The 16,299-nt window shown below is 43.6% G+C and overlaps 1 protein-coding gene across 1 annotated transcript in view; it reads left to right on the top strand.

Annotated features, from left to right (window-relative positions):
- The window catches only part of LOC122620807 (discoidin domain-containing receptor 2-like), a 52,158-nt gene that overhangs the window by 8,206 nt on the left and 27,653 nt on the right, over nt 1-16,299 (top strand). The window contains exons 3-7 of the mRNA XM_043798440.1: nt 9,660-9,891; nt 10,471-10,618; nt 10,980-11,159; nt 11,220-11,353; nt 13,612-13,819. Coding sequence (XP_043654375.1) covers nt 9,660-9,891; nt 10,471-10,618; nt 10,980-11,159; nt 11,220-11,353; nt 13,612-13,819 — 902 coding nt within the window. The remainder of the gene's footprint in view (nt 1-9,659; nt 9,892-10,470; nt 10,619-10,979; nt 11,160-11,219; nt 11,354-13,611; nt 13,820-16,299) is intronic.

Below are 16,299 nucleotides of genomic sequence, written 5' to 3' on the forward strand. Positions count from 1 at the left end.
GCTGAGTGGGAAAAAGGAGACCTCGCATAAAAATAAAAGAAAAGCAATAAAATTATGCAAAGTCAACAGAAAAGCGGCCAGCGACAGGCAAACGACAGGCAGGCGACCACGGTGCCCTGGTACGTGTTGACTGCCCCAACCGCTCCCCCTTTATTTTCATTTTCCCAAACCCCAACCCCCCAACCCACATTTCCCCGCCCCCTTACAACCCTGTGCACATATGTATATGGAGGTATGTACTTTGTACGGGCAATGGGGGCAGCAGCTCCGGTGCGCAAAACAAATGTTTGGTAGTAAAAATGTCACACATGGCGTTTTGCATGTGGCGCCCTCTGCTGGGAAGAAATTGCCGTGCGATTGGAGTAACTACACCGCGAGAAAAGCTTATCATTGGCAAATGCTTCATAATAAAGTGCATACTCAAGTGCAATCAGTATATGAATGGTCTTTACAAATCTTGTATGTTATAAACCAAAAGAAATTTACAATTAATTTTGTAGTTTTGAGACCCCGTTTTTCGCGGTGCATAAGTGTGTGCGTGCCCGAGCCTAATGATGCCCACGACCGTCTTGGAGTTGGGTTTTTGGTTAACATGCGCCAAAGTCATATGAATTTTATTACAAATGGAAAAGGTGGCTCCACATGAGACACAAAACCAGCGAGAAAGGGTGATGGGTGATGGGGGGTGGAGGGGAGGGACAGAAATGCAGGGAAATTCACTTTCCTGTATAAATGTGATAAATGAAAAACTTTGTTTTCCACATTCAAGCGGCCAAAGTTGGTCTTTAAGTTCCGTTTCGACAAGATTTATATCGTGCATTTCGGCCACTTGGGAGAACCACAGGAGTCGATGAAACTTATTACCTTGCTAGCCTACATTTGAGCTCCAATTCGAGAAACAAAGGCGAAACTAAGGCAGTGTGCAAATTATGCCATCGCCGTTCTTTATGAGCCTCTCGTGACCGAAAACTCTTTGCCTAATTTAGTTTTACTTTCCCTCGTCAGCGGTTGTGTGTGTGTGTGTGTGTGTGCTCGCCAATATCTGCCACTATTTTTTCACTTTCACGGCTGGGAAATGACAATGTGCGGCACTCGCCGTATTTGGGTATGCACGGAAAGGCCATGCGTGAATTTTGATGGATGTCTTTCCATGAAAATATGCGACGCCCCTCCACTGGACTCCTCCCCCCATCCCCCCTCACATTATCACGCATCAGCCACTTGCCTGCGTATGCACATGCATATGTATGTGTATGTGCTCGGCATAAATTTTGGACATATATTTTTGACAGGCGATTCGAAGTTCGAATTTCGAGGCACAATTTCCATCGCCTGAATGTGGGCTACTTTAATACATTCTATCGCTTGAATATCCGTAGAACATGGAGAGGTCCTGCGACGAGGTCGGCAGAGGATAATTGAAGCAATTTAAGGAAGTGGACGGTGGGGATTGAGGGGGTCAAGCCCCCAATTACAAGGAAAACGGACCATTATAATACTTAAAAAATTAAAGCATTTAATGTTACCTATACACGTTGTATGTAATAACATTTAAAATGCCTAAGGAGAAGGAATTGAAATCGCCCCTTAAGAGTATCAATTTAAGTATCCTCATCAAATGCCACGGTTGCTTTGACATTATGTGCGGCGGTGGAGAAATTGAATAAAATGATATAAATAATTCAATAAGCAATTTATTTCTAATGAAATATGTAGGGCCGAGAAACTTTCTGCTACTCGAGGCAGTGATTGAGAACGATGCTCAACGATGTACAGAAATGCCAAACCGTTATCAAAACTCGAATTCGATGAGGCAAAAGGAGCAAGCACAGGCCTTAAATCATAAAAATTGACTCATTTGTAACATAAAAAGCACATTAACACATTAAGGGATTCCGGGCATCGGTGGGACTTGGGACCGCCAGTGGCATTGGGGGCTACGGGGGATGATGATTGGATCTGCCGACAGCCGAGGCAAAACAATGTGGCACAACATTCCGGGATTCGATAAACTAATGGCGAGGAACGGAATACCATCGCAGCACATCACACTCGCCCAAAATGTTTGTAATGTTCTTATTCTGTTAAAGAAATAAATACTTTAACTTCGAGATATTCCATTTTAGGACTTCCTTGTAACTGTCAATTTGTAGAATAGTATGGCAATGGGCGATGTTAGGTGCCAACTAGCACTTCTAAGCCTTGAGTTTGTTCACTAAAATACCAATTTAGTTCTTATTTATTTTGGTGTAGGAACTAGGCTGCTTTAAACTGCTATTGATTCTAGTGGTTTAATGGCAAAGAAAAGGAAGATCCAGATCTGAGTTATGGTATTTCGACTGTAACGAACGAAAGTTGCCACCCCAAATGGGATACACCTTTCAGCTCCCATCCTTTGTGCCGCTGCCACAAACGCCCCCCCAAAACCACCGCCCTAATTGTCGCATTAGACGCTGCTGCTGGCCGTGTGCGAAAGTCAGTTATGTAGCTGGGTCGCAACAAATGGGTGTACCCACACACCTACACACCCCGCAAACACGCATACGCCCCGTGGGCCAGCCACCCACTTATCAAATTCACCTTCCATTGTTGCTCACTCGACGGCGGTCGTCCTGTCGCTCACTTAGGCGCTTTTGTGGGGTTTTGCCTGTCAGTGGCATTGATTTTCGCTTTCGGCTCTCGGCGCAGCTTGCTTTCAGGCCCCATTTCCACTGCCATTCCCATTGCCAGCCCCAATCCCAGTTCCCAATCCAATCCCCCAACGTTCAGCTCCTGCGTGGACTAGGAGGCACTGATTGCGATGTGCTGGCAGCCGGCTGCAGGCTGCCAGAGTTGGCCACTGAAGCAATTGCTGTTAACGCGTTTTCCATTTTATTGCATTAATGTTTGATTTGGTTTTTCGCCTCATTCCATTGCCATTCCATGGGCAACACTGGCTGCTTAATGTCCGCCCGATTGAATTGATTGCTGGTGTGCGTGCATCTGGGCGGAGTACACTAGGCTGTGTGCTAGAGAAGACAGCGTGCCAGTCACGAGTCCAATTAACCGATTCTCCATTGTGGATTCTCGCCATTCAAAGTGTCCTTCCTATGGAATTTATCGGGAATTGACGGCGCTTCTTTTATAAAAACGTTTGCTTTTGACACGCTCATTTAAAGTGAAACAGTATATAATAAGTGAAATAATCTTGATCAGAAATAGGTTTGGAAATCAGTTCACATTACTATTAGTAAAGTTACTATTTAGCGTCTAGTTGAATTTTATTTCTTATTTTGAGAGAACTACAATCGAATTGTTCTTACTTACCGCACCTTGGAGAAGCACTCTTATTTTTTACAATAGCAATTTTCCACACTTTTCCGGCTTTGTCCATTAAAGCCGCTTTCCAATAAAAATGTGTGCTCCGATGAACGAGCAAACGAAAGTTCGTCGGAACGGTTCCGCGTCTGCAGCTGTTTAAATAGGTATTTGTAAAGTAACCATTCGGTTGCGGCACCCGAAACTCAAACAATTCTGTTGACCAAACAAAAATAGACAAGAAGCCGTAACTGTGTGGGAGAACCACGCCCTCTGCCCCCTTTACCTGACTGGACGGATCACTTAGTTTCGCTGCAGTGATGTTGCAGTACATATTGGTGGAGTGAAATCTTCTGCCAACACATCGCAGGTCGAAGAGCTAAGAGCGCCTAGGCAGGGTAAACAGCCAAGTCCAGAAGACTGGAAGACTGGTATTGAGTTGTCCAACGGATCGCCCGGAAGACTGGGAGTCGTGCTTACGCAGTCTGCAGCTTCTGTTTGCCTTTCAATTACTGGGGGCAAACACTGCATGGCTATTTGGCCTGGCTATTTGCCTTTAACCAGCCTCCTTTGAGGCTGCTGGTTGCTGGTTACGCATGCGCAGCACTCAATTTGCTGCCTCAGAGATCACAGGTTTCGCTGGTCGCCAATTAAGTTTGTACATGGAGGTGGACCAGGAACACATCTGCGGTGGGGTAACAATAATGTGATTAGATCGATATGTATGTAAAGATCATACAGATTATGTATCTACTCAGTGTTACAGAACATTACGATTTCATTGACACGACTTCAGAGAGGCAATTGAGTTCAGTAACATCGAGTTATTCGGAACTTCTAGCAGCAACTGCCAGTTCTAACACTTCAAGCGCACTTATTGAGGCTTCTGCAGCACTGAGTTCGCTTTACAGGCCGAAGCACAAAGCATGCTTTTGAAGCAGTGCAGTTACGTGTGAGTAATTGAATTATCTATGGGCAAACTATGCCATCAGCAGAGAAGTGATTGTGCTGCGACAACAATTCGTTTACGAAAATACCCTTAGTGCTGCACTATGTGCATAGACAATTAAATGCAGTCAGGCGCATTTTAGGCAAATGTCATAAACGCACAGGCGACAATCACCAAAGGATGGCACACTGTGGGCTGTGTAATGAGCCACTTTGGTAGTTGTTGGCCGGTTGCAGCCTCGAACAGAAGAAAGCTGAAGAAAGTGGGTGGCGGCTTGGTTGCAACAATTGCGAGCGACCGACAATAATGGCTTAGGAAAGCGGCAGGAAAACAAGGCAGAGCGGCAAGGGATTCGGCCAAAGCTGACTTGCAATGCTGGAAAACAGCTGCCAAAAAGCCGGGCAAGTAAATGGGCAGAAAATGGAAAATGACGTGCAGAGGACAACTCTTCTTCGCCGCCGAAGGAGGAAAATGCAATGGGAAACGCAAAAGAAAATGCGAGAAAAAGCACACAATAACAAATGCAAGTCGGGAACGCTTTAGGAGTCGGCAGACAACACTTCAAAAGTGGTGAGGTGGTCGTGGAAAATGGTTGGGTGGGGGGAGGGGGGAGTTTTGCATTTTGTGTGCCATTGTGTCAAGTGGAAATTGCAGGGCGAAAGCTTAGGAAAAGCGAAGGAAAAAATGGCAAACACGCAGAGCGGCTACCACGGAAAAGATGACAATATAGCCTCAGGCTCCGAGGCAACAACAAGCAGCACAAAAGGAGATGTCGGCTTAAAGTTCAATGGAAAATATGAAAAGTAAAATGGCGACAGTGGCTTCCGTGGAAACGGGAAAAGCGGCCGGGAAAGCCAGGGGGCCCAGGCCGGGGGATGCTTGGATCGACGAGGAGTCGGCCATTAGCGTTTTATGGCCAAAAAGAAAATCGATACACACACACACACAGACTCACACACACAGATACACAGGCAAACGACAATATGTTTGCTGCTCTTGTAGTTGGCCTCCATTTCGTTTGCAATTTGTGACGTGCAAGGGTTGAGGACACCTTCCACACGCCCCCCCGCAGAACCCCGCAGCCCCCTTTGTTTTCACTTCCATCATAAAAGCATAACACAAAAGCCATTATTCTCTGCAAGAGGGAAGATGTACACCTACATACATACATGTATGCGATGCCTTCCATCCTTCTAATGTGGGTTACGGCTGTGGGGAGCAGGGGGAGCGGGGAGGTTGACCGAGAATATGGTGGAAAAGTACGACACTTCGGCCATAACATGCATTGAATCACTAAAAGGCTATGGTGTATGCAAGTACATTTAATTAACTAACTAAATATAAGCAGAGCAAAATCCATCAAAAATGCTAAGCACAAAATCAGGCCAAGACACATTTTGAAATGTTTGCCTTCTCTTTGCAGCTGCGGAATCCTTGGGAGCAGGACTTACCACAAGACTTGAGCTCTGCAAATGATTATCTTTCTGGCAGGTCAAGGATAAATTCCTTTTACACTAAGATATCACAAAGACTTTACTTTTTATGTAGAAGGGTATAACCATAATTGTATTACCAGTGAGATTGGCTGTGCCACTTATGAAATTAATCCAAGTTCCCAGTTCTTAAAGAAAGACATTTCTTATTACTGAATGTTAAGCATAAATGGGGAAAGTATATTTTTATTAAGCAGTACTTATCTGCGTCAAACCATTCTGGGGTTTCATCTCCAGACTTTGCATCGAATTCATTTCTTTTGGCTGCTCGGGTTCATTTGCTTTCGTTGTTGTTCCGCCTAAGGACTTCTAATAAGTCTGAGATTTGTGGAATTTATGCAGGAGAGGACTTAAAGTTTGCGCCTAGAAGCGGGCTAAGGTTTCCAGCGGAAGGCAGCTGGGGCACTCAAAAGTTCTCCTGGTATCCCCTTGGCAACATAACTTTTGCTTTGAGGACCAAACATAAGCTGCTTAAATTTTGTTTTTCCACCGGAAAAACCTATCCAACATATGCGCCCCATCAAAGCCCATTTAATAGTCGCCAGCCAGGGAAGGGTTGCTCAACAGCATTTTGGGGTTGGAGAGTTCAGTGGCACCCACATATGTATGTATGTATGTATGTATGTATCTGTATCTCTGCCGCATTGTGTCCTTCACTTCACCTGCAGAACTGAAATGAACCGGGCTGGTAAAATATTTGCGTTTTCAATATGCCTCAACAAGTGTGTGAGACGCTTACGGGGTGTCGGTTGTCGGTTGTCTCCCTATTTATTTTTCATTTAATTTCCAATTCCTTCGCTCGGCGCTTTTAATGGCACTTCATGCAATTAAAATGCCAAGTCAACAATTCTTTCAGCGAACAGCTCGTAAGCTACTAAAAATTATTTTTTACGATTGTCATAAAGACGACTCTCCCCCCTTTCTCTCTCCCCCAACTTACTCCTTTCTCCATCACCCAAAACCCCAAAAAACCCTTGCCAAAACAATGACGCCTCGTCTAGCGACTGGCAGCGGAAACAAGCGAGCATCGTCGAGTTTTTAATTAAAATTTTTTCTCCTTTCTTCTCTGCTCAGTTGGTAAAATATTTTGGTAAGCTCGAAGTGTTGAGGCAGTCAAAGAACTGAGGGGCAATCCTTTAACAAATTAATTTTTAGCCTCAAATGAGCGCCGGCTGCCTTTAATAGCTTGTTTCCACCTACTTAAGTGGGGAAAGAGAAGCCTAGTCGATAGATTGACATTGAACCGAGCTAGAAAATGGAAATATAATTCAAATGCATGCGGCTTTCATTCTTTCAAATCGAATCCTAAATAGTTCTGAAGTTGTTTTGTTTGGTATTTACAATCCTTATATACAAGTATTATAAATAGGAATACTATGACCAGAAACACTCTTATAGCTAGTTATTAAAGAATTTCACTTGAAATTCCTACTGTTTTGCGGCTGAAACCTGTAGTTTGCACATACGTCTGCCTTACGACGAGCAGAAATCTGTTTTATTTTGAACTTACATTTTTGCAATATTTTCATTCGGCCAGTAAACATAACTTTGTAGGTAAGGAGCTTAAATATTTTGCCGGGAGAATTAAAAAAATGGTTTATTTCATTTCCATTACTTGTTCTCAGTAAGAGGAATTGTTATTACTTGATTTGGTATTTGGTAAATACTTAAGTGAACATGGGAAATTCCATGCAGCATAACCAAGCAGTTCTGGATACCCAATTTGACCCACTTAACATATAGTATTTAACTCCCCGAGGATTAGGAATAACGAGCAGAACTCTTCCACAACCCGACTAGTTTCCACCGAGGCGGATCCAGTTACTCGTAATTGTATCTGTGTATCTTCATCTCCGGATGTGTTGCGAATACATGGCTCGGTTCAGTTTGCTGGTTGTTGCTGGCTGCTCGGCACATAAGCACATAAGGTGGTGGCAGGGTAGCAGACCCAGTTAGTGACCGTGTGTAAATGCAACTTCTGCCACTTAGTCGGTTGGTGGGGAAAGAGTGGGGAAACTGCGGGGAAAGAGTGAGGAAAGAGTGGGGAAAAAGCCAGGTATGCCGGGGGGCACTAACGTCGTGTGCTGCAGTTATGCGATAGCCGCCGACCTTTTATGGCATTTTTTAGTGGCTCTTGCCTAAATAAAACTTGCTCCAGATGTTGCTGGTTTTGCCGCTCGGGTTCAGGGTTTCCCTCAACGGGCGCTTTTCCTCTGTTGACTTGACCATAACGCGCCGTGTATCCTGGGCTCCGCTTGCAAAGTATGCAACAATTTTCCGTAAAGCGAAACCACAGCACCGGCATTTTCAAGAAAAACCCATTTTCGCACGGCATTTTCCGGACTCGTTTCTCCGCTGCTCCGTTTCTCCATTTCTCCGTCCGCTCGGGAATAGTTTTCGGGTATTAAATAATGTGACGCAATAAATGAGTAGAGCTGTCGGCCTCGTTAGTGTTCCTCCTCCGACGAAACGAAACTAATAGAAGGATCTACTTACCCCAAATGCAATGTAAGCCGGCCGAAATAAACCGAAATATAGCTGGCATTTTCAGCTGCATAACAAGCAATAGATACACTGAGGGAAACAGCCTAAGCATTCCCAAGTTCAATTTCCTTCTTGACCCACGCGCTTACTATTAATTATGAAAAAGCTTCACAGACGAGCCTAAAGTTTAAAACTTTTTTTTAGTCAGAAACTTTTTAAATTTTGTACGAACTTTTCTAACTCTGCTCAATTTTTCCTTTTTTTGTTATACTTGTTTATTTTTGGCTGTGCAAACTTCAGTTCTGGGTCACGAATTTGAGCCTTGCATTATATTAGCGCGACTTTCAGCAGCTCAGAACTTCAAGACATCATTTGGCCAATTTATAAATGCGCATTGAGAAAATGTTGCCGTTTGGAATTTTCACTTCCCCACGTTTCACTTTTCCGGGCACCCCAGCTTTGTTGTCATGGAAATTATGCTAAAATGCAATCCCAGGTGACCCATATGTTAACGGCAATAAGCAACGCAAAGTATCGCGCAGAGTGAAAATCTGTTTATACAGCCTTATTACATACCCTACAACTTAAAAGCTCAACATATTATTGTGTAATATATACAAAGAAATATTTAAGCAAAGGTTGGTCTGCTCGAGGAAAGAATGTGCCATAATTCCATAGCCATATCATGGTTTATAGAGTACTATTATTGTATGGTTACGTACTTCGAATGTGTGTGTGCGAAAGTAACTCAGTGGCAAAAGTCATGTTGGCCCGCCTTCACCTTATTGCACGGCACAGTTCCCAGGACACTCGCCGTTGGATTTATGACTACCAAATTGATATTAATGCTGGAAAACACGTCGTGCTCCGCTCCTTCTGCAAATATGTGAAGTTCCTGAACACGGACGAGGGCGGGGTTACCTTGGGCTGGATTGGGAATGGTACCCTGTGCTTGTAGCTTGGCATCGCTGAATTTTTGGGGTTTTATTTTACGTAGCGGGGAGTTCCTCTCGGGGGTTTCGTTACGAATGCGCCCTATGGTGTCCTGACTTGGGGCGCCGTAAGCCGCGATTAACGTAAAATAGCGTATAAAGAGCGGCCAACAGTGGCTGCAAAAAATACGCCACACGAGCGAAGTGACAAAAAAATGCAAGCTGAATATAATCCAGCTGTTTCGAGCGAACAGAATGTAGGTCATGAAAGGAATGAAGTATACAGTATATACATAGTATATACGTATTTGCTTGCAGTTTTGTGAATAAAAGTTTCCGCACTGCATACGTACATATCTCGAGCATAGCGAAGGTTCATTAATGAAGACAGTTGTGTATAACCATTATATGATAAATATTTTTATCTCCAGCGAAATGGTTTTAATTAAATGATTACTATTGATTACTAGGTTCAGTGATTTTTATATTTCCATATCATTTCAGACTTAAAGTAGACAACAACGGAGGAGCTTGGTGTCCGAAGCACATGGTTTCTCGTGGCCTGACGGAGTACCTGCAAGTGGACCTGCTGGGTGTCCACCTGGTCAGCGCCATACGAACCCAGGGCCGCTTTGGCAAAGGGCAGGGGCAGGAGTACACCGAAGCCTATGTGATCGAGTACTGGAGGCCGGGCCTCAAGAAATGGATTCGATGGCGGAGCCTTCAGGGCAAAGAGGTGAGTTGAATGCAGCAAAGCAAGCTAAGGTGTCTGGAAGGGGGAATATCTCACAGTTTAGTTTACCTCAAAATCACTTATTATTATTTGGCAAAGCATAACCATTAAACAAAGCGGATCTCTGCAAGAAGAGGTCTGTTGTGGATACTCTATGCTTTGCCCATTCACACATTAATCATGAGCAGGCCCCGGCTAGCAGATAACCATCTAAACCATCTGGGGACTTGGGTTCGCAAGAAGAGTGTGCAGAAGATATTGGATCCTTGAGCGAATCAATTTACGTGCGAATTACTGGCAAGTGGAGGAGTAGAGAAAATTGCGTAGGTGTCGCGGCTTGGGAAGCGAACTCGAACTCCAACTCGAACTCGAACTGGAAACCGTTCCATCGATTTGCTGGCTGCCAGCGATGTGAAATCAATTTAAGCGCTTTTGTTTTTATTTCGCCTGCTCATGATAGTATTTTGGCGATCAGGTTGCCACCTACACACAACACAACACCACAGCACAGCACACCACATGCCAAACACCCATTTGTAATGCCTGCCCCAATTGGGCCCCAACTCGCTCCTCTCGTTCCAGGTGCTGCCCGGCAACATAAACACCTACAGCGAGGTGGAGAACGTGCTCCAGCCCAGCGTCTTCGCGTCCAAGGTGCGACTCTATCCCTACAGCCAGTACGATCGCACCGTCTGCCTGCGCGCCGAGATCGTCGGCTGTGCCTGGGAAGGTAGGTGCCCATTCGCTTGCCATGAGTTATGCCCCCATCCCCAATCTCACTCCCACTCCATTGCAACCTGGAGCTTGGAACTTGGAACCTGGGACCCCTGACCCCTATATCGCCCCATTCGATCTTGCTCGTGGCCTAAGGCCCGCGAAGAAAACGTATTTTTAGCGGCTATGTAATGAAAGTCGGACAGAAAATGAATTGTTACGAGTGCGAAACCTAAAAAGTACTTGTTCAAAAATTAAGTTTCTTTCTGAGCCTTCATTGTCTATAAACAGCTGAAAGTAAATGGCCCATATACATATTTATTTTTCCATATTTTAACAATAATATTAATAAGTAATAATATATGTATCCGTTGCAGAGGGAATTGTGTCGTACAGTATTCCCAAAGGCATGCAGCGGGGCATGGACATCGATTTGTCGGACAAAACCTACGATGGCTACGAGGAGGGAGATCATTTTGTAAACGGTTTGGGCCAACTCGTCGATGGCCAGAGGGGCAAGGATAACTTCCGGGCCGATATTAACGGCCTTGGCAAAGGTGCGACTGTCACAGCATTTTAAAGCAAAATTCTTTGAACAATTTGTAATCCTTTTGCAGGCTACGAATGGATTGGCTGGCGAAATGACACTTTGCTCGGGCGACCTGTGGAGATCATATTCGAGTTCGAGACAGTTCGGAATTTCAGCGCGGTTATCATACACACCAACAACATGTTTTCCAAAGATGTTCAGGTAAATAAATAGTTAAAGAAAAACCACCTAAGAGATTGTGAATCGTAAATGCTAGCCTTTCGCGTAAATCCTTTAACTTTATACGTTTAGTACCTAGATTTACTCACAGAGAAAGGGGGTATAAATGATTAAATATGTATAAGATAATCTTACTTGCCCGACTTCACTTTTTATTTTACCTTGTTAACTAGTGCCATTCGCTTAATCACCACATCTACAAATTTCCGCTGAAGTAAATCGTAAAAAGCAGAGAACGCGGTGGGGTTGCCTGGCACCACAAATGGGGGTCCCTCGCCAGACAAACTGGCGGCGAGTTGAGCAAATAAGAGCTAAACATTTCCAGCCACTTCCACCCAAAGCAATAATCATAAAAAATCGAAAGAAAAAAACGCGTTTTTTTCTGTAAACAGAACGAAGACGCAATCGAACCTAAACAAACTAAAATTGATATGGGGAGCTCTTGGGGTCCGACTCGGGGTACTAATAAGAAGGGTATGGAAGGGGGATGCCGGCACTCGGTGCACCCATTATCAAGTCATTTCCTTACTCACTGCACTCTTTATCGAAAGTAAACAAGCGACGTGAGTGAGTGCGTATATATAAATAACAGTGCGCATATATCTTTATCTGAACACTGCTGATATGTAAACAAATAGCGATGCCACAAAAATGATTGTACACTGTTTGCTTTTTCGAGCACTCCCACCTTGTTAAAGGAACGCATTAAACAATTTTTGTAAATTCTTCAAGTTTTAATAGGGATTTCAAGTTACTTAATAACTTTTAAAGAACACATTTTATAGCATCATATATTGTGGTATTTATTCAATTTAGATAGATATTTAATCTAGGCAATATATTTCCTGGAGTGAGAGCTGCTCATTAGCAATGCTAAGGCAAAGTCAAGCACACAGACATCAAAGGGAATGGGAAAAAAGTCCTAAATCTTGACCAGACCTGACCACTGACCACGATGTGCGGTTGCTTTGGCTTCGCCTTTGATCCAACAGGTGGCGTGTGTGTGTGGGGGCCACACGCGTGTAATAATTAAAACTCAGTGTAATTTTGAGGCTTATCAATGCGTCATAAACGGCATTTCCACTATTTACGGCACGACCGCAAAGTGGCCAGCGTTGATCTGCTGAGAAGCTCTCTGCGTAATTTCATGACTAATGGGTCATTTGATAACGAAGCCTGCTCCAAACCAAATGATAATGGTAATGAAAAGTCGTAAAAATGAAAATCATAACAGACGACGACATAGTGGCTCTGTAACTTACGGGGCAACGAAAACCAGAATTGAGCGCCTAATGGCCTCTTGAGTGCCAACTTGCCTCCTTGCCTCCAGGTGAGTCTAAGAAACTCCATCTGCGCCCCGAGTGGCGGCATCAAATCCGAGATTTGTGGTAATTGAATTTTTATATGCCGTTTTAGAGCTGCTGCCAATTGGTTGTAAAGTCTCGGGTTTACTAGCCAACAAAGCCGAATAATTAGACGCATTTTTCGGAACCTTATACAGCTTTGAAAATAAATAGCAGATACGATTGTGATAGAAATATTCTACATAATCCCTGATTACAAGTTTGGTTTTATTACTTTAAAGGTTAAGTTACTTTTTAAACTTTTGCTTGGAAAACAATGTAGAGGTTTTTGCTTTACGATACTCATATTTCTATACCAATTTTGGCTTTAGCTTTGAGTCATTCAATCATCTACAACTCATTAGCCATTCTTAGCTGCAAACTACAACTCACAGAACGCTATACATCCGGCTGCCCAAAAAGAGGCGACAATACCAGTCCAAACCATTTTCAACGTTGAGGTGTTTTGTGTTTTGTTTGATCATATTACAAGTCGCTTTCACAACTGACCAAAACCGATTTTGTGGCTTCACCCAAAATTGGCGGTAGTGAGTAAAATTACACATACTAATTGCATACGAATCACAGTTCTAATCACACAATCGGGAAAAGGTGTGTGCACCAACACCTGTCCATGTATTCGCTAACTACGAAGCTTGAATATTAATTCACATGATTATTTAGTTACATAGAACTATGTATCTGAACTCCGAATAAATTAGCTGGCAGAGCCGCAAGCCAGAATTAATCGAATTCGTGCGGCTCCGAACAAACGGTGTAACAATTCTTTGAATGTAAATAGGTCTAATATACCCATTAAAAATAGAGAAACAAGCTACCAATTTGGTTATGGTTTTTACTTCTTAATACTAAACTCATTTCGTTTCCTTATTCCAGGTGTTTGTCCATGCCAAGGTGTTCTTCAGCATTGGCGGTCGCCACTTCTCTGGCGAGCCGGTGCAGTTTTCCTATATGCCCGACCTGGTTTTGGATCATGCACGCGACGTGACCATCAAGTTGCACCATCGCCTGGGGCGCTACCTGCAGTTGCATCTGTACTTTGCCGCCCGCTGGATGATGATTAGCGAGATAACGTTTATATCCGGTAAGCAAAGTGATTCAAACAAAAGGGTATAGGGTAAACCATGACTAGATTATTAAGTAATATACTTCACTACGAAGTATCATACATGTACATATATATGTTTTAAGAAACATCTAGCCTCACTTACAGTTCTACCAATTACAAATTTAATTTCAAAACAGAGTGTGTGTGTGTGTTTTGATGGAATCCTGCATCCTTTGAGCACCGCTGAAAGTATACTCATACGTACGCAGCTAAGCCCTCAAAATGGCAAAAACAACATGCTACGTGAGAGGGGCCAACACGGTGGCAAAGTCAAACATAAACTGCGGCAGCAACAAACACGGCTCTCAGTCATTGAAAATTCCCACTGACACTAAAAATCGTTGCGCATTTAATTAAAAACGAGCTCGCAGACCCGATCAAGAAGGGCTCGACGACTCTCGCTCAATGGTGCAAAATTTATTACCAACCCAACAGGGGGGTTGGGTGTTGAGTTTGCACACATACGATTACTCGACTCGTATATGGACCGATTTTTACTTGACTCACCCATGAGCGCCAGTAGCCGGCAGCTTTGTTGTTCCTTGCCGTGTGCAATTGCGCATAGAGTGATACAAAGCGGTGGAAGAGGGGTTGGGGGTTTGGGATGTAAGTTGCTGCTGCTGCTGCTGCAACTCGACTGCCATTGTGACGTTGCAGCGGAAACGGAAGTGCTCACACACACACACACGCAGGGGAATCCGGCTGCATATGCTCCACTGGAAGCAGAACTAAGAGCCGAACCGAACTGAGCTGAACTGAAGCACTGGGATATTGTAAAAATTAAATGAGTTGCCTTCCTTTTGTGCATTTGAAATTTGCAACTCAATGAGCAAGCAGCCGAACCGGATTCCCAGAAGCTTTCATCGCACTCGTGAGCCGTGAGCCTCGGATTGCATTTTGTTTTAAAATGTTATACCTTCCGATGATGTGTGCACCATACGGCGAGTAAATATAATCTCAGATCGATGTTTTCGATGGTCCTAGCAAATCTAGAGCAAATTACAGGATGCGGAATGCACATACCTTTGAAGTCCTTTTTTTTCTACGGTCAGCAGTCAATTTTAACCACTTTGTTTGGGGAATACATTTGTTTCGCTCGCCAAAGCTCATTTATATTTGTTCCTGCTAATTGAACACGCGATTGTGTCTTTAATTTTTTCATAGCCATATTTAACATGCGATAAAAAGTACATTAGTAGTTTCGCGATAAATTGAATTGTAGAGTATTCCCAGTGTGCCGTGTCGCACATGACAAACCCTTCTGTTTTTTTTTTTTGCCCATGGCTCTGGCTCTGGCTTAGTTCTCCTGAGAGATTTGTGTTTCGCTTTTACTTTTTTGCATTTGTTTTATCCCTTAATGCCCCCATGCTCGGCAGCGTAGTTAAGCTCTGCCGGAACACTTACCTAGATAAATCAATAACGTTGCAATATATTTTTGCAAATGGAGCACATGCTTTGTCTCTGCTCAACGCTCGTCTCGTCTTTTTCGCTTCATTTGCTCTTTGGGTGCATTTGGCTCAGTCATCCGTTGGCTCATTCATTCACTCACTCACTCACTGACTCACCGAATCACTGAATGAATGCATTCAAAATCATTTCAATATCTCCGCTGCTCGGTCTTTAAGTCCTTGTGCAGCTTGTTCCGCTCGTCCTGCTTAATCCTTTCTAATTGAAAATCGCTTTGGGTGGCGATGTGTGTGTGGCATGGGATGTAGATGTCTCTGGATGGAAATGCTGTGGAAATTTGCTGCTCAATTCGGTTGATTCTTTTACCCATAAGCTGGCCTTGACAGCACTCGAAATGTGAATTCGATTTGTAATTTCCTTAATGACAGTCGAACTATCAGCTGAGAGTTGATTCTGCATTGGAAACAGCGTATAGTCCATAGAAATTTAAAGTCATCTTAAAAGGCATTCCTCGCACATATGTCGCGGCAAAGTTGTCTTTAGTAATCCCGATACCCCCGTTCGCCAGACATTTTAGGCAAAACCCTTCCATCGTCGCTATTTGCATATTAAAATCAAACCCCGAAAAGTATACAAAAAACTTTTGTTGCCAAAGAAAAAAAAAGGCGGCGAAGGCAGGGAGAGAAACCGAAAACACAAGCGAAAAATCAATGCCAAGAGCTGTTCAAATTAGCATATCCCCCCGAGTTGTTAACTGCTTTTTTTTCGACTTTTTCTAAATTTATACAAATTTGTACGTTTTTGTTTTTAAATATCCAGCGAGCAGGGTTCAGCAATCGCTCCAGGCGGAAATGCATCTGGACGATATGGCAGAGGATATAGAAAAAACTAAAGTCAACAGACCGATGGGTAAACTTTTCTGGCCATTGGTCTAGTCGCCATTGTTGTCCCTCATCGTTATTGACGACTGTCTGGACTCTCGATGGATGGATATATTCCCAGTGTGTATGTTTGGTCTGCGTCGGGGCAAAAGTCAACATCGAGTCCGC

Source organism: Drosophila teissieri, chromosome 2L (assembly GCF_016746235.2).
Source record: "Drosophila teissieri strain GT53w chromosome 2L, Prin_Dtei_1.1, whole genome shotgun sequence".
NCBI lineage: Eukaryota > Metazoa > Arthropoda > Insecta > Diptera > Drosophilidae > Drosophila > Drosophila teissieri.